We start from the raw sequence: 23,410 nt of genomic DNA on the forward strand, positions 1-23,410 counted from the left end.
TTTGTGGGATCTTGCTGTGCGCAAATTGGCTGCCGCCTTTCCCACATTACAACAGTGACTACACTTCAAAAGTACTTCATTGGCTGTAAAGTGCCATGGGAAGTCCTGAGTTTGTGAAAGGTGCTCTATAAATGCAAATTGTTTGTTTGTTTCGTGTCGGACTCTTGATCTGTTGGATTTCCTTTCACTAAAATAGTAACCACCAACCTCAGCTTATAATACCTGCTCCCTGCTCCTTGTATCAAATGAGTTTCCCCATAGTTCAGTGGTAAAGGCAGCCTATGAACTGAGCCATGCAGACCAGATAGTCCCAGGTTCAACCACAGGTCTGTACTGAAACAGTTGATCTCACTTAGTCTCTGTGTGTCTGGGATAGGGAGAGAAAATCAGCCTGGGGCTCCTGCTCCTGGTTGCTCTCAAGTGATGCTCTGTTGGAAAGTGTGCCTGATGATCCCTTGGTTTTATAGCCCCCTTACACTCACTGTCTAAGTTTGCCCATGGGCAAGGATGGACAGCGCTCTGTGACCCCATACTCCTGCAAAGAGTCAATGATTTCTGGAAAGGAAATTGGGGTGAGCTGAGTGACAGTGCCCAAACTTTGATCCATCCTTTTGTGGAATATCAAACATCTCGTTAATTAGTGTCCAATCTAAGCCTTTGTTGCTCCTCTAATTGAGTTGTTTACTATGACATTATGCTGCCTTACTGTCTTCTAATGACCTATTTTTGAGTCCGGGATTCCGAATCTGTTTTAGTCGACAATCATCCACATTATCTCGATCAGGTCACCCAACTTTAAAGGGGAAGTGTCCTCCATTCAATTGCCTCACAGTTTTATTTGTATTGAAGGGACATACCTACATCCTTACTGGTGTCTCTCAGTTCTCCCTTGTTACCCTGCTTCTGATTGTCACTTAGAGACAGCCCGGAAGCTGTTGTCTGATGTACTGTGGGCCCAGTGTGCAGATTAGCGAGCTGGAGCCTGCCTCTCTGACCTGTTGTGCACAGAGGCAAGTGCTGCTGTTCTATACTTCTGATTATAAATCATTAATCCACTCTGGGGAGTGGGAATTTATTGAGTTCCATCAGTTTAACGTTTTACAATAAATGTTTAATGAGCTCCTGCTCCACAGATGGATATTTCGAGCTGGTGATTGCGTGTCGCTGCGTGTGCCAAACTCCTCCACACGCACACGCTATATACATACACCCATATCAGTAGCAGTGTTCCATCGTCTGTCCTTGTGGATGGATTTACACTATACTGGCCTGCACACTCTTCCTCTTCCCCGTATCCTGGAGGTGTTGAAATTAAGGACTCATCGCGCTTTCACTCTAACTTTTTTTTTACAGGACACAAAACTTACCTTCAGTCTCCCATTCTCCCTGGAATGTTCAGGTTTCCAAAACTCAACCTTCGTCTCAACTAACCTGTTGATTTTTCCTGTTTCTCTCCTACTCTTTCCAACCTTGATGTTGTCATGCACATTGGATCTAGGTGCTTCACCTAGGCTTCTTAAAATAAAACATTTCCATTCACCATCCAATCCTTATTCTTTCATAATTAATGTCCACCAATTCCCTTGGCATCCCTGTCTTATGGCATTCGAGATGACTACTTCAGTTGCTCACCCAGGCAGACGAAGGCTCTGGGTAATGTCTGACCCTTGTTCTCTTAGACCAGAGTCTCTGGATAATTTCTGACCTTTGCTGCCTCACACCAGGGTCTCTGGATAATTTCTGACCTTTGCTGTCTCACACCAGGGTCTCTGGATAATTTCTGACCCTTGTTCTCTCAGACCAGGGTTTCTGAGTAATTTCTGACCTTTGCTGTCTCACACCAGGGTCTCTGGATAATTTCTGACCTTTGCTCTCTCAGATCAGGGTCTCTGGATAATTTCTGACCTTTGCTCTCTCAGACCAGGGTCTCTGGGTAAAACCTGACCCTTGTTCTCTCAGACCAGGGTCTCTGAATAATTTCTGACCTTTGCTGTCTCAGATCAGGGTCTCTGGATAATTTCTGACCTTTGCTCTCTCAGACCAGGGTCTCTGGGTAAAACCTGACCCTTGTTCTCTCAGACCAGGGTCTCTGAATAATTTCTGACCTTTGCTGTCTCAGACTACATCTCTGGGCAATGTCTGACCTTTGCTCTCAGACCAGGGTCTCTGGGCAATGTCTGACCCTTGTTCACTCAGACGAGGGTCTCTGGGTAATTTCGGACTTTTTCTCTCTCGGACCAGGGTCTCTGGGCAATGTCTGACCTTTGCACTCTCAGAGCAGAGCTCGGTGATGTCTCTCCTTTGCTCTCTCAGTTCAGGGCTCTGAGTATTGTCTGACCTTTGCTCTCTCAGATCAGGGCTCTGGGTATTGTCTGACCTTTGCTCTCTCAGATCAGGGCTCTGGGCAATGTCTGACCTTTGCTCTCTCAGATCAGGGCTCTGGATGATGTCTGACCTTTGCTCTCTCAGAGCAGGGCTCTGGGTATTGTCTGACCTTTGCTCTCTCAGATCAGGGCTCTGGATGATATCTGACCTTTGCTCTCTCAGATCAGGGCTCTGGATGATGTCTGACCTTTGCTCTCTCAGATCAGGGCTCTGGATGATGTCTGACCTTTGCTCTCTCAGATCAGGGCTCTGGGTATTGTCTGACCTTTGCTCTCTCAGATCAGGGCTCTGGTTGATGTCTGACCTTTGCTCTCTCAGATCAGGGCTCTGGATGATGTCTGACCTTTGCTCTCTCAGATCAAGACTCTGGGTATTGTCTGACCTTTGCTCTCTCAGATCAGGGCTCTGGGTATTGTCTGACCTTTGCTCTCTCAGATCAGGGCTCTGGTTGATGTCTGACCTTTGCTCTCTCAGATCAGGGCTCTGGGTATTGTCTGACCTTTGCTCTCTCAGATCAGGGCTCTGGGTGATGTCTGACCTTTGCTCTCTCAGATCAGGGCTCTGAGTGATGTCTGACCTTTGCTCTCTCAGATCAGGGCTCTGGGTGATGTCTGACCTTTGCTGTCTTAGAGCAGGGCTCTGGGTATTGTTTGACCTTTGCTTTCTCAGAGCAGAGCTCGGTTATGTCTGACCTTTGCTCTCTGTCTACAATGCCTCTCGATGGGTTTCTCTGCCCTCGTGGGCGTGGATTGGAACAGAACTAGAAAATTAGTGAAATCTGCGCCCATCAAGGCTGAGGAATGGAACTGTGTTGGGACTAAACTCTCCCAGATCAGGTACTAGACAGTTTCGATACAGGTAAAGCTTGCTTGGCCATGTCGGCTGTGGTTCAGTGAGTAGCACTGCTCCCTTCTGAGTCAGAAGGTCATAGGTGCAACTCCTACTCCAGAGACTTGAGCACAAAATCTAGCTTTACACTCCAGTGCAGTAATGAGGGCGTGCTGCACTGTCGGAGGTGCCGTCTTTCGGATGACACACTAAACCAATGCCCTCTGCGGTGAACGTAGAAGATCCCATGGCACTATTTTGAGGAAGAGCAGGGGAGTTCTCCCCAATGTCCTGGGCCAATATTTATCCCTCAACCAACACCTACAAGTCACCTGCTCATTTTCTTTTTCTTTTGAATCATAGAAAAATCACAGCACAGCCATTCGGCCCATCGAGTCCGCGCTGGCTCTATGCAAGAGCGATCCAGCTAGTCCCACTCCCCCGCTCTATCCCTGTAGCCCTGCAGATTTTTTCCTTTCAAGTACTTATCCAGTTCCCTTTTGAAGGCCACGATTGACTCTGCCTCCACCACCCCCTCGGGCAGTGCATTCCAGATCATAACCACTCGCTACGTAGAAAAGTTTTTCCTCATGTCACCTTTGGCTCTTTTGCCAATCACCTTAAATCTATGTCCTCTAGTTCTTGACCCTCCCGCCAATGGGAACAGTTTCTCTCTATCTACTCTATCTAGACCCTTCATGATTTTGAATACCTCTATCAAATCTCCTCGCAACCGTCTCTGTTCCAAGGAGAACAATCCCAGCTTCTCCAGTCTATCTACATAACTAAAATCCCTCATCCCTGGAATCATTCTAGTAAATCTCCTCTGCACCCTCTCCAAGGCCTTCACATCCTTCCTAATCATCCCATTCCACCTTCAACAATTTGTGCACATATACCCCCAGATCTCTCTGTTCCTGTACCCTTTTTAGAGTTGTGCCCTCTAGTTTAGATTGCCTCTCCTCGTTCTTCCTACCGAAATGTATCACTTCACATTTTTCTGCATTAAATTTCATCTGCCCATTCCACCAGCCTGTCTATATTCTCTTGAAGTCTATCACTATCCTCCTCATTGTTTACTATCCTTCCAAGTTTTGTGTCATCTGCAAATTTTAAAATTGTGCCCTGTACACCCAAGTTCAAGTCATTAATATATATCAAGAAAAGCAGAGGTCCCAGCACCGACCCCTGGGGAACACCACTGTACACCTCCCTCCAGTCCGAAAAACAACCGTTCACCACTTCCCTCTGTTTTCTGTCACTTAGCCAATTCTGTATCCATGCTGCTACTGTCCCCTTTATTCCATGGGGCCGCAATCTTGATGATAAGCCTACCGTCCGGCACTTTATCAAACGCCTTTTGAAAGTCCATATACATCACATCAACTGCATTGCCCTAATCTACCCTCTCTGTTACCTCATCAATAAACTCTATCAGGTTAGTTAAACACGATTTGCCTTTAACAAATCCGTGCTGGCTTTCTCTAATCAGTCCACACTCGTCCAAGTGACTGTTAATTCTGTCCCGGATTATCGATTCCAAAAGTTTCCCCACCACTGAGGTTAAACTGACTGGCCTGTAGTTGCTGGGTTTATCCTTACACCCTTTTTTGAACAGGGGTGTAACATTTGCAATTCTCCGTTCCTCTGACACCAACCCCCACCGTATCTACGGATGTTTGGAAGATTATGGCCAGTACCTCCGCAATTTCCACCCTTACTTCCCTCAGAAACCTAGGATGCATCCCATCAGAACCGGGTGACTTATCTACTTTAAGTACAGCCAGCCTTTCTAGTACCTCTTCTTTATCAATTTTTAGCCCATCCAGTATCTCAACTATATCTTCCTTTACTGAGACTCTGGCAGCATCTTCTTCCTTATCACATTGCTATTTGTGGGATCTTGCTGTGCGCAAATTGGCTGCCGTGTTTCCTACGTTACTGTGAGTACATTTCATAGAAACATAGAAAATAGGAGCAAGAGTAGACCTTTCGGCCCTTCGAGCCTGCTCCACCATTCAATATGATCATGGCTGATCCTCTATCTCAATACCAAATTCCCGCTCTCTCCCCATACCCCTTGATGCCTTTTGTGTCTAGAAATTTATCTAGCTCCTTCTTAAATATATTCAGTGACTTGGCCTCCACAGCCTCCTGTGGTAGAGAATTCCACAGGTTCACCACCCTCTGAGTGAAGAAATTTCTCCTCATCTCATTCCTAAATGTCCTACCCCGTATCCTGAGACTGTGACCCCTCGTTCTGGACCCCCCAGCCAGGGGAAACATCCTCCCTGCGTTCAGTCTGTCTAGCCCTGTCAGAATTTTATGTTTCAATGAGATCCCCTCTCATTCTTCTAAACTTGAGTGAATACAGGCCGAGTCGACCCAATCTCTCCTCTTAAGACAGTCCTGCAATCCCAGGAATCAGTCTGGTGAACCTTCGCTGCACTCCCTCTGTGGCAAGTATATCCTTTCTTAGGTAAAGAGACCAAAACTGCACACAGTACTCCAGGTGTGGTCTCACCAAGGCCCTGTATAACTGCAGTAAGACATCCTTGCTCCTGTACTCAAATCCTCTTGCAATGAAGGCCAACATACCATTTGCCTTCCTAACTGCTTGCTGCACCTGCATGTTCGCTTTCAGTGACTGGTGTACAAGGACACCCAGGTCCCTTTGTACATCAACATTTCCCAATCTATCACCATTTAAATAATACTCTGGATTTCTGTTTTTCCTTTCAAAGTGGATAACTTCACATTTATCCACGTTATACAGTCTCAGGATACGGGGTAGGATATTTGGGTCTGAGATGAGGAGAAATTTCTTCACTCAGAGGGTGGTGAACCTGTGGAATTCTCTACCACAGAAGGCTGTGGAGGCCAAGTCACTGAATATATTTAAGAAGGAGGTAGCTAGATTTCTAGACACAAAAGGCATCAAGGGGTATGGGGAGAGAGCGGGAATATGGTATTGAGATAGAGGATCAGCCATGATCATATTGAATGGCGGAGCAGGCTCGAAGGGCCAAATTGCCTACTCCTGCTCCTATTTTTTATGTTTCTGTGAAATGTACTCACAGTAACGTAGGAAACACGGCAGCCAATTTGTGCACAGCTAGATCCCACTCACTCAACTTGTCTAAATCGCCTTGAAGCCTCTTTGCATCCTCCTCACAACTCACGATCCCACCTAGTTTTGTGTCATCAGCTAACTTGGAAATATCACATTACGTTTCAAAAGTATGTCATTGGCCGTAAAGTGCTTTGGGACGTCCTGAGGTTTGTGAAAAGCGCTGTATAAATGCAAGTTCTTTCTTTTCTTTCTACACTGCGCCAACAATATGTTTCAGTCCAACCTCTGAAGATCACCCGCTAATGCACCAGTGGGCTATTTTCCATTTCCTACACCATCTACACTTGTGGTCTCTCTGAGTGAAGGTGTCAGCCTAGCACTGAGGAAGGTGTCGTTTCATACTGTGGGGCAGGATAGATATTGCCTTTCAGTCTGTCAGTCTGTATTTTGACATCGAGCCACCTAGTCCCCAAAATGTATATCTTAAAAGTCTTCTCTTCTTTGCCAGATTTTTGCAGGCTTGCGTCCCCTCTTCTATTCTGCTGTAACTATTTACACCACCTCTGGACCCATCATCACCTCCCCTTCCTTGCTTCCCACCATCATCCCTTTTGTCGTTTGATCACTCCTGCCCTCCGCCCCATCACAGACCTTCCCCTTTGTTCTTTCCCTGCCCCCCCCCCCCACCTTTTCCCTGACTCCCGTACTTACTTAAAACCTGTTCATTTCTAACACCCTCCAGTTCCGACGAAAGGTCATCGACCTGAAACCTTACCTCTGTTTCTCTCTCCACATATGCTGCCTGACCTGCTGATTGTTTTCCAGCAATTGTCCATTTTTATTTCAGGTTTCCAACATCCGCAGTATTTTTGCTTTTGGTTTTCTTGATCTTAAAGGTCTGTTCAGTTCTGCTGTGTGTTTTTTTTTTATATCTTGGGCCAAAGATCCCTGTTTTTTTTTGTTTGGGAGGGTGCTGGAGGTGAGGTACGATACGGAAATTAACGCTGGTCCCTTTCCTCCGCATGTGCAGCGGGATTGGCGCCAGAAGATTTTCGGGAACACCCTCGTCTCAAACCTTCCTCGCTCGACTTGGCTGCAACGGACCCAGGACCCCAGCTTCACTTTCATCGGATGCCAGAGAACTGGCCAAATCTGTTCGAGCCATCATTGAAGCAGACTGTAAGTAATCTGACGGTGACGGCAGTTGTAATTCTCTCCCCCCTCCCCTCCCCTTGTGCTCTAAGTACTAGATTCAGTTAGCCTTAAATGGGGGGAGTCCAGAACTAGGGGCCATCAATATAAGATAGTCACCAATAAATCCAATAGGGAATTCCGGAGAAACTTCTTCACCCAGAGAGCGGTGAGAATGTGGAACTCACTACCACAAGGAGTGGTTGAGGCGAATAGCAGAGATGCATTTAAGGGGAAGCTCGATGAACACATGAGGGAGAAAGGAATAGAAGGATATGCTGATATAGGGTGAGATGAAGAAGGGAGGGAGGAGGCTCGCATGGAGCATAAACACACCGGCATAGACCTGTTGGGCCGAATGGCCTGTTTCTGTGCTGTAGATTCTATGTAAATGCAGCCATCAGCCCACACGCCCTGTTACACACAATTACATCGAACGTACAGCACAGAAACAGGCCATTCGGCCCAACAGGTCCATGCCGGTGTTTATGCTCCACGCGAGCCTCCTCCCTCCCTACTTCATCTCACCCTATCAGCATATCCTTCTAAATTCCCACCCATACAGACACTTTTTTGTGTGTACTGCCACCAAGTTCATCGATCATAGTTCTGTTTAGCATCTGATTCCCAACAGCACTGGGTGGGAATCTAAATAGGGAGAGTGTTACCAAGAGGCCCATTGGAGCACCAAATGCCTGAGATCAAAATTACAAAATAAAATCACCTTTACTTTGCACAAATGAGCCTTTGTTTTGTCCATGTCCATGCTAACGCTGTGGTAGGCTTCAAACACGATGGGGTTAACGAATGCAGTAATCAGGAGCTCAAAGTTCGATTGTCCAGGCGCTCGCGGGGGTTTTGGGCAGTGCAGGGGGATGCTGCCTGCCTTTGTTCAAAGTGAGAAACTTCTCCTGACTGGCATCTGACCATTTGTAACCTCCCTACTCCAGTCTGTTTCCATATTTAACCCTCCCATCTCTGGTCCTTCAGTGCATTTTAACCCTCCCATCATTTGATCCCCAAAGCCCACTGTGCTGACCCATTGTACCATCTGGTCCACAAAATGTACCTTCTTGAAGTCTAATGAGTTTTGCTTTAAATATGTTCCGTTTTACTTAAAAGTAAAATTCCTGTTAACGGACTCTGTTCTTCGGGTTGGAGATTTCTCTGCTGCAAGTGGATGGTTAAATTTAGGCAAGTGTCACTTTTTCGCTCTGTAGAAGTTCTACACGCCAAGTGCTAACACGCAGAGCCTCTCGCCAAGGCTGTCAGTAACATCTTGTAATAATGACTGAGGGCAGTGCACAGGTCACTGGAAGCTGCTGCCAGACGCTCTCTGAGCCATCAGCATGCTGGCTGGAGTACGGCAACACTTTCTATAATATTTGTTCTAATCGTTTTTTATGAAGTTCTTGTCAAGAGCTTTGTGCGTGGGATTACAAACAAACCCAGGAGCCAAAGTTCCTGGGGAGCTAGAACATTTTATGCTGGATTGCTGCACGCCAAGGAGAACTGAAGAGTCTTGCTCAAAACATTGTGGGTACACAACCCCCCCCCCCACTTTACACCGCCAGAGGTGGACCTGGGGTGACCACCCGGCTAGGTTTGAACCAGATGGTCCACTTTGTCAGGGCCATCCCAATCGGGAATTCAGGAGAAACTTCTTCACCCAGAGGGTGGTGAGAATGTGGAACTCACTCCCACAGGGAGTGGTTGAGACAAATAGCATAGATACATTTAAGGGGAAGCTGGATAAACACATGAGGGAGAAAGGAATAGAAGGATATGCTGATAGGGTGAGATGAAGAGGGGAGGGAGGAGGCTCGTGTGGAGCATAAACACTGATGGGCCGAATGGCCTGTTTCTGTGCTGTACATTCAATGAAGATTGACAACCAATCAAAAAAGAAAATTTTCCAGAGCTGCACTTTTAAAAAAAAACTTCCAACTACAAAGAATGTACAGCACAGAAACAGGCCATTCGGCCCAACAGGTCTATGCCAGTATTTATGCTCCACACGAGCCTCCTCCCTCCCTATTTCATCTCACCCTGTCAGCATATCCTTCTATTCTTTTCTTCCTCATGTGTTTATCGAGCTTCCCCTTAAATGCATCTGTGCTATTCACCTCAATCACTCCTTGTGTGAGCGAGTTCCACATTCTCACCATTCTCTGGGTGAAGAAGTTTCTCCTGAATTCCCTATTGGATTTTATTAGTGACCATCTTACATTTATGACCCCTGGTTCTGGTCTCCCCCACAAGTGGAAACATCTTCTCTTCATCTACCTTATCAAACCCCTTCATGATTTTAAAGACCGCTATCAGGCCATCCCCTCAGTCTTCTCTTTTATGGAGAACTGTGCGCATGCTCAAAATTGGGACCGTTAGTCTGCGTGAGCATGGTACAGGCCCGTTCCGCATTCCCAGCTGGCTGTGGCCCCATTCCACCTTCCTTAAAGTGTCCTCTCTGGTTTTGGAGTGAGGATAAAGGTAGCTGGATGCGTCTCCCAGAACAAGAGGCTGTGGCCCCCTCACTCCTAGTAATGCTGTCGATGGAAAAATCGCTTTCGATGATTTCTTTTTTAAAACGAATACTTCCTCAGACTTGGCTGGGAGAGAGCGATGTGCCACATAACTCCTGGAAACATTCAAAGACTGTATTAGTGATAACTCCCTGAAGGATGTAGTATCTAAACTTCAGACTGCACCCCACCCCCCCCAATAGCTGATTAGGTGAGTGAACCTGCCCGTGTTAGAACTGAGCACCACCCACACACCAGGGTAGGTGCCCAGTTCCACTCTCGACTCCTGCTCAGGTCATTGACCTCAGCCGGGATGACACCCTGGGGCACTACCATTGGCCTCAGTGCCCCTGGGATGGGGGGGGGGGGGGTGGTGGTGGGGGAAATCAGCCGTGGATTTCTGCTCTTTGATTGCTATCCAGCAAGGCCATTTCTGAAAAGTGCACATATCAGGGCGGGATTGGGTGTCAGTGTGATGCCCCCCACTGCCAAATAGCCAACCCGTGCTCAAAATCTGGGCTGACACATGAAGGATGGCCCCCCGTGGTGGAGTATTTAGTTGCAGTTTGTTGCCGAGCTGGTCCGTCACTTTCTCCATCACCCCAACTTCAACAAGTGACTTTTCTTTTTTAAAAACAATTGAAGAATTACACAACAACAAGGAAAGCAAGGCTGTAACGCAGCTCAGCAAAAGGGGTTCAAATAATAGTAAAGAAGAGAGAACTTGCATTTATATAGCACCGTTCATGACCTCAGAACGTCCCAAAGTGCTGTACAGCCACTGAGATACTTTTGAAGTGTGGTCACTGTTGTAATGTAGGAAACGCAGCAGCCAATTTGCGCACAGCAAGATCCCACAATCAGCAACGTGATAATGACCAAATCATCTGTTTTTAGTGATGTTGGTTGAGGGATAAATATTGGCCCCAGGACGAACTCCCCTGCTCTTCTTCAAGATAGTGGCCATGGGATCTTTTACGTCCACCTGAGAGGGCAGACGGGGCCTCGGTTTAATGTCTCATCCAAGACAGTGCAGCACTCCCTCTGTACTGTATTGGGAGTGTCTGCCTGGATTTTGTGATGCAGTGGGGACTTGAACCCACAACCTTCTGACTTAGAGGTCAGAGTGCTACCCGCTGAGCTACAGCTGTTAAGTTGGGTTTTTTTTCATGTTTACTGCTCACAGTCTAAAAGCAAGCTAAGGGGCCTGCGACCGCCCCACCCCCTCCCACAGCTCACTCAGTCGGAGAAACCCAGGTGAAGGGGCCGGCTTGAAGAGCAAAGATTACAGGAAGTAATAATTAGATGACGGCAAGTTTGGGTTTTAAAAGCCTGTAAATTGTTGGGGGCAGGGTAGGCTGATGGAGGTGAGTATACAATGCTCTTTGTACACGCCCAATACCTTGTAAAAGTTCCAGTGTAGGTTGAAGGAGATGGATAAATGAATGAATTGCACCGATGTCTCACCGATAACCTGCAGCAATATGACTTAGCAATAGATCGATTGCACCAAACCCGACATAGAATTACAGCACAGAAGCAGGTCAGTGTTTATGCTCCAGGCGAGCCTCCTCCCACTCTATTTACTTCATCTCATCCTATCAGCATATCCTTCTATTCCTGTCTCCCTCGTGTGTTTATCTAGCTTCCCCTCAAATGCATCTGTGCTATTCGCCTCAATCACTCCATGTGGTAGCGAGTTCCACATTCTCACCATTCTCTGATATAGAATTTCTAAACACTTTGAAAGCGTAGCAGTGAGGAGTTCTAGTTTCAAGGTTCTGGGAACGAATGTGTAACAGTAGGAGAGGGTGAAATGAGTCTTGGTTTCAACACAGTGAAGTCTGCCTGAGAGAGTGTTACAGAGAGGTTACAGGTATATCAAGCTGCCAAGGTTAGGAGTGCACTGTTTTTTTTAAAAGGTTATGAAGTCGTGCACTCCAGCCTTTGCTGTACGATTCTTGCAGTAAGCCCCTCGCCCTGTTTCAATGTGGAAGACCCCCCCCTCACCTCCAGCCCCAATTGCCCAGAGGGCTGAGCTGTCCATTTTCGAAAAGAAGCCCTGGACCCTCGCTCTCCACCCCCGCCCCACCCAAAACCGAGACTTAGTGCTGCACTCGTACCAGATGCCTAGTACTGCAGCTAACTGGAGAGGATTCCTGTGTGTGCTACTGGACCAGGAGAATAATCCCCTTGCATGTAAAATTATACGAGTTACAGGATGTCCACTGGCAAAGTATTTGTAAAGTTTTGCTCCTCAGGCCGTTCACACCTGAACAGCAGATAATTGGCATTCACTTTGCAACACAACCAAGGTTTTGTTTGAGCACCTGTTTCTTTTTAGCAATTCCCTCCCTAAACCTCTCCGCCTCTCCGCCTCTCTCTCCCCTTTTAAGACGCTCCTTAAAACCCACCTCTCTGACCAAGCTTTTGATCACCTGTCCTAATATCTCTTTATGTGGCTCAGTGTCAGATTTTGTTTGATAATCGCTCCTGGGAAGCGCCTCGGGACGTTTTACTATGTTAAAGGCGCTATATAAATGCAGGTTGTTGTTTTGCTGGCTGATAGATTTTTGATGGGTGAGGGTATCAAGAGACCTGGAGAAAAGGTGGGTAAATGGAGTTAAGGTACAGATCAGCCTGTAACATCCTGTAACTCGTATAATTTTACATGCAAGGGGATTTTTCTACTTTAAGTGCAGCTAGCTTTTCTAGTACCTCTTCTTTAGCAATTTTTAGCCTGTCCAGTATCTCAACTATATCTTCCTTTACTGAGACTCTGGCAGCAACTTCTTCCTTGGTAAAGACAGATGCAAAGTACTCATTTAGTACCTCGGCCATCCCCTCATCTTCCATAAGTAGATCTCCTTTATGGTGCCTAATCGGCCCCACCCCTCCTCTTATATGCCTGTAGCAGACTTTTGGATTCCCTTTTATGTTGGCCGCCATAATGTTGAATGACAGGCTGAATGGTCTACGTTCCTAAGTCTAGGAGGAAGTACTTTTCATTCCTCCATTATATTATTGAAAAAATATGTTTTCAGAATAATATTCGTTGACTGTTTGTAAAATAATGTCAAGTGTTTATTTTCCTGGAGAGGTCAGGTCTCCCTTTCAATGCTGGCCCACCCTAACATCATCGACTAGGAGCCTGCCAGAGCTCCTCCAGCGAACGCACCCCTGACCATAACTTCAGAGCCGCCTTCAAACTGGTCCAGAACCGCCCGGCTCCAAGAAAACTTCGGAGCATCTGGGAATTAAACAACAGCTTACATTTGAATAAGACATTTAGTGTAATAAACATGCCAAAGAGAGGGGGACGGACCGAACGGTGAGGATTATGGGGAGAGAGAGAGAGCGAGAGATGGGCTGAATACTAGAGGACTTAGGAGAGAAACAGACTAAGCCCTGGGTGACAAGAGAGATAGTGAGTAAGATGAAACGCAGATAAAGGGGCATATGACAGATGTCAGGTTGATAACACAAGTGAGAACCAGGCCGAATATAGAAAGTTCAGAAGGGAAGTGAAAAGGGAAATAAGAGAGGCAAAGAGAGAGTATGAGAATAGACTGACGGCCAATGTAAAAGGGAATCCAAAAGTCTTCTACAGGCATATAAGAGGAGGGGTGGGGCCGATTAGGGACCATAAAGGAGATCTACTTATGGAAGATGAGGGGATGGCCGAGGTACTAAATGAGTACTTTGCATCTGTCTTTACCAAGGAAGAAGTTGCTGCCAGAGTCTCAGTAAAGGAAGATATAGTTGAGATACTGGACAGGCTAAAAATTGCTAAAGAAGAGGTACTAGAAAGGCTAGCTGCACTTAAAGTAGATAAATCACCCGGTCCGGCTGGAATGCATCCTAGGTTGCTGAGGGAAGTAAGGGTGGAAATTGCGGAGATACTGGCCATAATCTTCCAAACATCTGTAGATATGGGGGTGGTGCCAGAGGACTGGAGAATTGCAAATGTTACATCCTTGTTCAAAAAAGGGTGTAAGGATAAACACAGCAACTATATGTTAGTCAGTTTAACCTCAGTGGTGGGGAAACTTTTAGAAATGATAATCCAGGACAGAATTAACAGTCACTTGGACGAGTGTGGATTGATTAGGGAAAGCCAGCACGGATTTGATAAAGGCAAATCGTGTTTAACTAACCTGATGGAGTTTATTGATGAGGTAACAGAGAGGGTCGATGAGGGCAATGCAGTTGATGTGGTGTATATGGACTTCCAAAAGACGTTTGATAAAGTGCCGCACGGTAGGCTTATCATCAAGATTGCAGCCCCATGGAATAAAGGGGACAGTAGCAACATGGATACAGAATTGGCTAAGTAACAGGAAACAGAGAGTAGTGGTGAACGGTTGTTTTTCGGACTGGAGGGAGGTGTACAGTGGTGTTCCCCAGGGGTCAGTGCTGGGACCACTGCTTTTCTTGATACATATTAATGACTTGGACTTGGGTGTACAGGGCACAATTTCAAAATTTGCAGATGACACAAAACTTGGAAGGGTAGTAAACAGTGAGGAGGATAATGATAGACTTCAAGAGGATATAGACAGGCTGGTGGAATGGGCGGACACATGGCAGACGAAATTTAATGCAGAAAAATGCAAAGTGATACATTTCGGTAGGAAGAACGAGGAGAGGCAATATAAACTGGAGGGCACAATTCTAAAAGAGGTGCAGGAACAGAGAGATCAGGGGGTATATGTGCACAAATCATTGAAGGTGGTTGAGAAAACGGTTAAAAAAGCATATGGGATCCTGGGCTTCATAAATAGAGGCATAGAGTACAAAAGTAAGGAAGTCATGTTGAACCTTTATAAAACACTGGTTCAACCACAACTGGAGTATTGTGTCCAGTTCTGAGCACCGCACTTTAGGAAGGATGTGAAGGCCTCAGAGAGGGTGCAGAAGAGATTTACTAGAATGATTCCAGGGATGAGGGACTTCAGTTATGTGGATAGACTGGAGAAGCTGGGATTGTTCTCCTTGGAACAGAGAAGGTTGTGAGGAGATTTGATAGAGGTGTTCAAAATCATGAAGGGTCTAGACAGAGCAAATAGAGAGAAACTGTTCCCATTGGTGGAAGGGTCAAAAACCAGAGGACACAGATTTAAGGTGATTGGCAAAAGAGCCAAAGGTGACATGAGGAAAAACTTTTTTACACAGCGAGCGGTTATGATCTGGGAATGCACTGCCCGAGGGGGTGGTGGAGGCAGATTCAATCATGGCCTTCAAAAGGGAACTGGATAAGTACTTGAAAGGAAAAAATTTGCAGGGCTACGGGGATAGGGCGGGGGAGTGGGACTAGCTGGATTGTTCTCGCATAGAGCCGGCACGGACTCGATGGGCCGAATGGCCTCCTTCTGTGCTGTAACCTTTCTATGATTCTAAGCAGTCGGGTAACCAGGAGAACCAGATAGAGCAAGTGGTGGAGGATTTAGGAGAAAGAGAGACCAACTGAGCAGTAGAGCGTTAAGGGGAGAAAGAGAGAGACAGCCCGAGTGGTAGAAGGTTTAGGAGAGAGAGAGAGAGAGAGACAGACCGAGTGATAGAGGGTTTAGGAGAGAGAGAGAGAGACAGACCGAGTGATAGAGGGTTAGGAGAGAGAGAGAGAGAGAGACAGTCCGAGTGATAGAGGGTTAGGAGAGAGAGAGAGAGAGAGACAGTCCGAGTGATAGAGGGTTAGGAGAGAGAGAGAGAGAGAGAGACAGTCCGAGTGATAGAGGGTTAGGAGAGAGAGAGAGAGAGAGAGACAGACCGAGTGATAGAGGGTTAGGAGAGAGAGAGAGAGAGAGACAGTCCGAGTGATAGAGGGTTAGGAGAGAGAGAGAGAGAGAGAGACAGTCCGAGTGATAGAGGGTTAGGAGAGAGAGAGAGACCGAGTGATAGAGGGTTAGGAGAGAGAGACAGACCGAGTGATAGAGGGTTAGGAGAGAGAGAGAGAGACAGACCGAGTGATAGAGGGTTAGGAGAGAGAGAGAGAGACAGACCGAGTGATAGAGGGTTAGGAGAGAGAGAGAGAGAGAGACAGTCCGAGTGATAGAGGGTTAGGAGAGAGAGAGAGAGAGAGAGACAGTCCGAGTGATAGAGGGTTAGGAGAGAGAGAGAGACCGAGTGATAGAGGGTTAGGAGAGAGAGACAGACCGAGTGATAGAGGGTTAGGAGAGAGAGAGAGAGACAGACCGAGTGATAGAGGGTTAGGAGAGAGAGAGAGAGACAGACCGAGTGATAGAGGGTTAGGAGAGAGAGAGAGAGACAGACCGAGTGATAGAGGGTTAGGAGAGAGAGAGAGAGACAGACCGAGTGATAGAGGGTTAGGAGAGAGAGAGAGAGAGAGACAGTCCGAGTGATAGAGGGTTAGGAGAGAGAGAGAGACCGAGTGATAGAGGGTTTAGGAGAGAGAGAGAGAGACAGACCGAGTGATAGAGGGTTAGGAGAGAGAGAGAGACCGAGTGATAGAGGGTTTAGGAGAGAGAGAGAGAGACAGACCGAGTGATAGAGGGTTAGGAGAGAGAGAGAGACCGAGTGATAGAGGGTTTAGGAGAGAGAGAGAGACAGACCGAGTGATAGAGGGTTAGGAGAGAGAGAGAGAGAGAGAGAGAGAGAGACCGAGTGATAGAGGGTTAGGAGAGAGAGAGAGAGAGAGACAGACCGAGTGATAGAGGGTTAGGAGAGAGAGAGAGAGAGAGAGAGAGACAGTCCGAGTGATAGAGGGTTTAGGAGAGAGAGAGAGAGACAGACCGAGTGATAGATGGTTAGGAGAGAGAGAGAGAGAGAGACAGACCGAGTGATAGAGGGTTAGGAGAGAGAGAGAGAGACAGACAGTCCGAGTGATAGAGGGTTAGGAGAGAGAGAGAGAGAGACAGACCGAGTGATAGAGGGTTAGGAGAGAGAGAGAGAGAGAGACAGACCGAGTGATAAAGCGTTAGGAGAGAGAGAGAGACAGACCGAGTGATAGAGGGTTAGGAGAGAGAGAGAGAGACAGACCGAGTGATAGAGGGTTAGGAGAGAGAGAGAGAGAGAGACAGACCGAGTGATAGAGGGTTAGGAGAGAGAGAGAGAGACAGACAGTCCGAGTGATAGAGGGTTAGGAGAGAGAGAGAGAGACAGACCGAGTGATAGAGGGTTAGGAGAGAGAGAGAGAGAGAGACAGACCGAGTGATAAAGCATTAGGAGAGAGAGAGAGACAGACCGAGTGATAGAGGGTGAGGAGAGAGAGAGAGAGACAGACCGAGTGATAGAGGGTTAGGAGAGAGAGAGAGACAGTCCGAGTGATAGAGGGTTAGGAGAGAGAGAGAGAGAGAGAGAGACAGTCCGAGTGATAGAGGGTTTAGGAGAGAGAGAGAGAGAGAGACAGTCCGAGTGATAGAGGGTTAGGAGAGAGAGAGAGAGAGAGACAGACCGAGTGATAAAGCGTTAGGAGAGAGAGAGAGACAGACCGAGTGATAGAGGGTTAGGAGAGAGAGAGAGAGAGAGAGAGACAGTCCGAGTGATAGAGGGTTAGGAGAGAGAGAGAGAGAGAGAGAGACAGTCCGAGTGATAGAGGGTTTAGGAGAGAGAGAGAGAGACAGACCGAGTGATAGAGGGTTAGGAGAGAGAGAGAGAGAGAGAGACAGACCGAGTGATAGAGGGTTAGGAGAGAGAGAGAGAGACAGACAGTCCGAGTGATAGAGGGTTAGGAGAGAGAGAGAAAGAGACAGACCGAGTGATAGAGGGTTAGGAGAGAGAGAGAGAGAGAGACAGACCGAGTGATAAAGCGTTAGGAGAGAGAGAGAGACAGACCGAGTGATAGAGGGTTAGGAGAGAGAGAGAGAGACAGACCGAGTGATAGAGGGTTAGGAGAGAGAGAGAGAGAGAGAGAGACAGACCGAGTGATAGAGGGTTAGGAGAGAGAGAGAGACAGTCCGAGTGATAGAGGGTTAGGAGAGAGAGAGAGACAGTCCAAGTGATAGAGGGTTAGGAGAGAGAGAGAGAGAGAGAGACAGTCCGAGTGATAGAGGGTTAGGAGAGAGAGAGAGAGAGAGACCGAGTGATAGAGGGTTAGGAGAGAGAGAGAGACCGAGTGATAGAGGGTTTAGGAGAGAGAGAGAGAGACAGACCGAGTGATAGAGGGTTAGGAGAGAGAGAGAGAGAGAGACCGAGTGATAGAGGGTTTAGGAGAGAGAGAGAGAGAGAGACAGTCCGAGTGATAGAGGGTTTAGGAGAGAGAGAGAGAGACAGACCGAGTGATAGAGGGTTAGGAGAGAGAGAGAGACCGAGTGATAGAGGGTTAGGAGAGAGAGAGAGAGACAGACCGAGTGATAGAGGGTTAGGAGAGAGAGAGAGAGAGAGACAGACCGAGTGATAGAGGGTTAGGAGAGAGAGAGAGAGAGAGAGAGACAGTCCGAGTGATAGAGGGTTTAGGAGAGAGAGAGAGAGACAGACCGAGTGATAGAGGGTTAGGAGAGAGAGAGAGAGAGAGACAGACCGAGTGATAGAGGGTTAGGAGAGAGAGAGAGAGACAGACAGTCCGAGTGATAGAGGGTTAGGAGAGAGAGAGAGAGAGACAGACCGAGTGATAGAGGGTTAGGAGAGAGAGAGAGAGAGAGACAGACCGAGTGATAAAGCGTTAGGAGAGAGAGAGAGACAGTCCGAGTGATAGAGGGTTAGGAGAGAGAGAGAGAGAGAGACAGACCGAGTGATAGAGGGTTAGGAGAGAGAGAGAGACAGTCCGAGTGATAGAGGGTTAGGAGAGAGAGAGACAGACCGAGTGATAGAGGGTTAGGAGAGAGAGAGAGAGAGACAGACCGAGTGATAGAGGGTTAGGAAAGAGAGAGAGAGAGAGACAGACCGAGTGATAGAGGGTTAGGAGAGAGAGAGAGAGAGAGACAGACCGAGTGATAGAGGGTTAGGAGAGAGAGAGAGACCGAGTGATAGAGCGTTAGGAGAGAGAGACAGACCGAGTGATAGAGGGTTTAGGAGAGAGAGAGAGAGACAGACCGAGTGATAGAGGGTTGAGGAGAGAGAGACCAAGCGGTAGAGGGTTGAGGAGAGAGAGACCAAGCGGTAGAGGGTTGAGGAGAGAGAGACCAAGCGGTAGAGGGTTGAGGAGAGAGAGACCAAGCGGTAGAGGGTTGAGGAGAGAGAGACCAAGCGGTAGAGGGTTGAGGAGAGAGAGACCAAGCGGTAGAGGGTTTAGGAGAGAGAGAGACAGACAGACAGAGTGGTAGAGGGTTTAAGAGAGAGAGAGAAAGAGAGACAGACCCAGTGATAGAGGGTTTAGGAGATAGAGAGAGAGAGAGAGAGACGAACCCAGTGATAGACTGTTTAGGAGAGAGAGACAGACAGACAAACAGACCCAGTGATAGAGGGTTTAGGAGAGAAAGAGAGAGACAGACGGAGTGATGGAGGGATTAGGAGAGAGAGACAGACCGAGTGATAGAGGGTTTAGGGGAGTTGGCCAAAGGCACAGTCAAAAACGTCGCTTTTTTTGAACAAAAAGCAGTCCACTCTGGGCTTTCCTTCTCCTTTTAGCCTGATCCCGAATATGAACAAGACAGAAACACGTTATCAAATCACAAGTTACCTTGCCACGGGCTGGAAGTGCAGCTGGGAAACGTGACTGGAGAGGGGTGGGAGGGGAAAATCTGATTAGAGCAGAATTGTTTGCTCATCCGTCAGTTCCCTCAGTTATAGTCGTGGACCAATGCCTCGACCCCACTGCTTGGAACATGGAGCGATTAGCTTTTACCAGAGAAGAGCATCCTTCAGGGGAAAGCCTGTCACCTTAGCATGGCACGTGGAGCGTGAGGAGTAAAACTACTGCAGTGTAAGAGGGACTGGAGCGCACAGAATGAACTGCTCACAGCACAGTTCCAGATACAGTATACTGCTGCAGTCTGCAGTTTAGTGGAGAACTGGACTGAGGAAACTCTTCAGTATTTTTATAGTACATTGATTTGATAGAATAGGAAGACTTGTGTGTTTATAGTGTTTAATCACATCTGGCAGCAATTAGCATACAATGAATTACATTTTTGCATTGCAGTCACTGTCGTTATGCAGGCAAAAGCAACAGCCATTTTACATACAGCGGGATCCCACAAACAGTGATGAGATTAATGACCAGTTAATCTGTTTGTGGGGGTGATTGGGGGAGGAATGCTGGCTCCTCTGCATGCATTAAGATCACCCTAACAGGCAGATTGGGCCTCAGTTTAATGTCTCATCTGAAGGATGGATTCCCTGGCAGTGCAGCACTCCCTCAGTACTGCCCTGAAGTGCCAGGCTCGGTTACTGTGCTCAAGCCCCTGGATTGGTGCTATGAACCCACAAGCCCAGGGGTTTGAGTGAGAATGCTACCACTGAGTCAAACTGACGTATTGCTCCCATTTCTGGGAAAGCTCTTCCCACACCTTTCTCAGCCTCCTGGTCAGGGCACAAGGAGGTCTTGTCGTCTGACCACCAATCCTTCTTTCAACTCCAATCTCTTCTCCATCAGCACCTTTTTTATCCCTTTCTATTTTACACGTATTATTTGGTCAGTGCGGCTCTGAATTTTCCTTCCTCGTTGCTTCTAAGGTGCACATACCCCGTTCTGCACGTGCTTCCTCCTCCCAGGGCCCTCAGGTGTCAGCCGGGGCTCAGTGGGCAGCACCCTCGCCTCTGAGTCAGATAGGACGTGGGTTCAAGTCCCACTCCAGAGACTTATAGGAACATAGGAACAGGAGTAGGCCATTCAGCCCCTCGTGCCTGCTCCGCCATTTGATAAGATCATGGCTGATCTGTGATCCATCTCCATATACCTGCCTTTGGCCCATATCCCTTAATACCTTTGGTTGCCAAAAAGCTATCTATCTCACATTTAAATTTAGCAATTGAGCTAGTATCAATTGCCGTTTGCGGAAGAGAGTTCCAAACTTCTACCACCCTTTGTGTGTAGAAGTGTTTTCTAATCTCGCTCCTGAAAGGTCTGGCTCTAATTTTTAGACTGTGCCCCCTACTCCTAGAATCCCCAACCAGCGGAAATAGTTTCTCTCTATCCACCCTATCTGTTCCCCTTAATATCTTATAAACTTCGATCAGATCACCCCTTAACCTTCGAAACTCCAGAGTATACAACCCCAATTTGTGTAATCTCTCCTCGTAACTTAACCCTTGAAGTCCGGGTATCATTCTCATAAACCGACGCTGCACTCCCTCCAAGGCCAATATGTCCTTCCGAAGGTGCGGTGCCCAGAACTGCTCACAGTACTCCAGGTGCGGTCTAACCAGGGTTTGTATAGCTGCAGCATAACTTCTGCCCCCTTGCACTCTAGTCCTCTAGATATAAAGGCCAGCATTCCATTAGCCATATTGATTATTTTCTGCACCTGTTCATGACACTTCAATGATCTATGTACCTGAACCCCTAGGTCCCTTTGGACATCCACTGTTTTTAACTTTTTACCATTTAGAAAGTACCCTGCTCTATCCTTTTATGATCACATAATCGAGGCCGACACTCCCAGCGCAGTACAGAGGGAGTGCTGCCCTGTCGGAGGTGCCGTCTCTTGGATGAGATGTTAAACCAAGGCCCTGCCTGCCCTCTCAGGTGGATGTAAAAGATCCCATGGCAATATTTCGAAGAAGAGCAGGAGAGTTCTCCCCGGTGTCCTGGGCCAATATTTATCCCTCAACCAACTCCATTAAAAAACAGATTATCTGGTCATGATCACATTGCTGATTGTGGGATCTTGCTGTGCACAAATTGGCTGCTACGTTTCCTACATTACAATACTTCAAAAATACTTAATTGGTTGTAAAGTGCTTTGGGGCATCCTGAGGTCATGAAAGGCGCTATATAAATGCAGTTTCTTTCACTCTTGAAATGAAGATTTATCACACCTTCTCCTTCGTTAACTCATCGTTTCCCGGCATCTCAAAGCTGGAACTTCTCACCACCTAGTTTTGACATTTTTAGAAATTCTACAGGCCTGAATACCTGGGGGGGAGGGTGCATCCCGCCGTAAGTGGGGGGTCAGACAGAAGCAAGTGTCACCTGGCACATTTCTGGCACCTACCCACGCATGGCGGGGGCATGGGTTGCCCAGACCTACTCCCCCGGCCAAGGTCCTATCAGCCCCCTGATCTGGGGGGGGGGGGAAGTTCTTATTAAAAATGTTTTAAATCTTTGGGGGTCGCACCCCCTCCCCTCTTTCGTAGGCTGGTATACCTCCATTCACTGGGCATAACCAGCTGCCAGTACTACCCCAAGTCCCCTCAGTCCCTGGAGTAGGAAATCTCCAGCACCCCCCCCCCCCCACCCCCCACCGCGCCATGATTTGCCTTTTAAGGGGCAGATAGAAGTTCCACCCCTTACAAGGCAAAGAGGAAACTGGGCAGAGGAGCACAGCAGAACTGCCAGAGTTACCGCGGGAGACTAACGGTGTCCCTGGGGAATGTCGGCCCCACTGGCTTCATTACGGACACGGCAGTTTGTGAATCTTTTTCATAATGTCTCATTTCCATCTGAAGATGACGTGTGACCTGATGTTTTACGACGTTACAGGCACTCTATAAATGCAAGTTGTTGTTGTTAAAGGCACTATAAATGCAAGTTGTTGATGTTAAAGGCGCTCTATAAATGCGAGTTGTTGTTGTTAAAGGCGCTCTATAAATGCGAGTTGTTGTTGTTAAAGGCGCTCTATAAATGCGAGTTGTTGATGTTAAAGGCGCTCTATAAATGCGAGTTGTTGTTGTTAAAGGCGCTCTATAAATGCGAGTTGTTGTTGTTAAAGGCGCTCTATAAATGCGAGTTGTTGATGTTAAAGGCGCTCTATAAATGCGAGTTGTTGTTGTTAAAGGCGCTCTATAAATGCGAGTTGTTGATGTTAAAGGCACTCTATAAATGCGAGTTGTTGTTGTTAAAGCCGCTCTATAAATGCATGTTGTTGTTGTTAAAGGCACTCTATAAATGCAAGTTGTTGTTGTTAAAGGCACTCTATAAATGCAAGTTGTTGTTAAAGGCACTCTATAAATGCGAGTTGTTGTTGAAGGTGCTCTATAAATGCGAGTTGTTGTTGTTAAAGGCGCTTTATAAATGCGAGTTGTTGATATGGTCCGCAGTGCCCCAGGCGAGTTAGTTACGAGATGCAGGCTGATTCACTGTCCCATGTGGCGTCTGTCGGAGCACATTCCCAGGCAAAGAGTTAACGAGCGGAGTGTGCCTCGGAGCATGTTAGGGTCATGTTCACATGTGCTTTTCTTAAAATTAAAAAAAATCCAAAGCAGTTGCCAAGGACAGTGAGCTAATGATTTGCAGACAGTCCAGGCCCGCACGAGGAGAATCACAGAATCATACTGTGCAGCTCCTGTTTCTCTCTCAGCGATACGCTGGGTGTATTTTTTAAAATTCGTTCATGGGATGTGGGCGTCGCTGACG

The 23,410-nt window shown here is 47.3% G+C and overlaps 1 protein-coding gene across 4 annotated transcripts in view; it reads left to right on the top strand.

The window, feature by feature from the left end:
- stxbp4 (syntaxin binding protein 4) overlaps nucleotides 1–23,410 on the top strand; it is a 209,382-nt gene that overhangs the window by 115,558 nt on the left and 70,414 nt on the right. For all 4 annotated transcript variants that reach the window (XR_010966940.1, XM_068003828.1, XM_068003829.1 and 1 more), the window contains one exon: nucleotides 7,317–7,465. Coding sequence is in view for 3 of the 4 variants with exons in the window: in XM_068003828.1 (XP_067859929.1) it covers nucleotides 7,317–7,465 (149 nt within the window). In the remaining variant the exon portion in view is untranslated. The remainder of the gene's footprint in view (nucleotides 1–7,316; nucleotides 7,466–23,410) is intronic.

This window comes from Heptranchias perlo, chromosome 23 (assembly GCF_035084215.1).
Source record: "Heptranchias perlo isolate sHepPer1 chromosome 23, sHepPer1.hap1, whole genome shotgun sequence".
In the NCBI taxonomy this organism is placed as follows: domain Eukaryota; kingdom Metazoa; phylum Chordata; class Chondrichthyes; order Hexanchiformes; family Hexanchidae; genus Heptranchias; species Heptranchias perlo.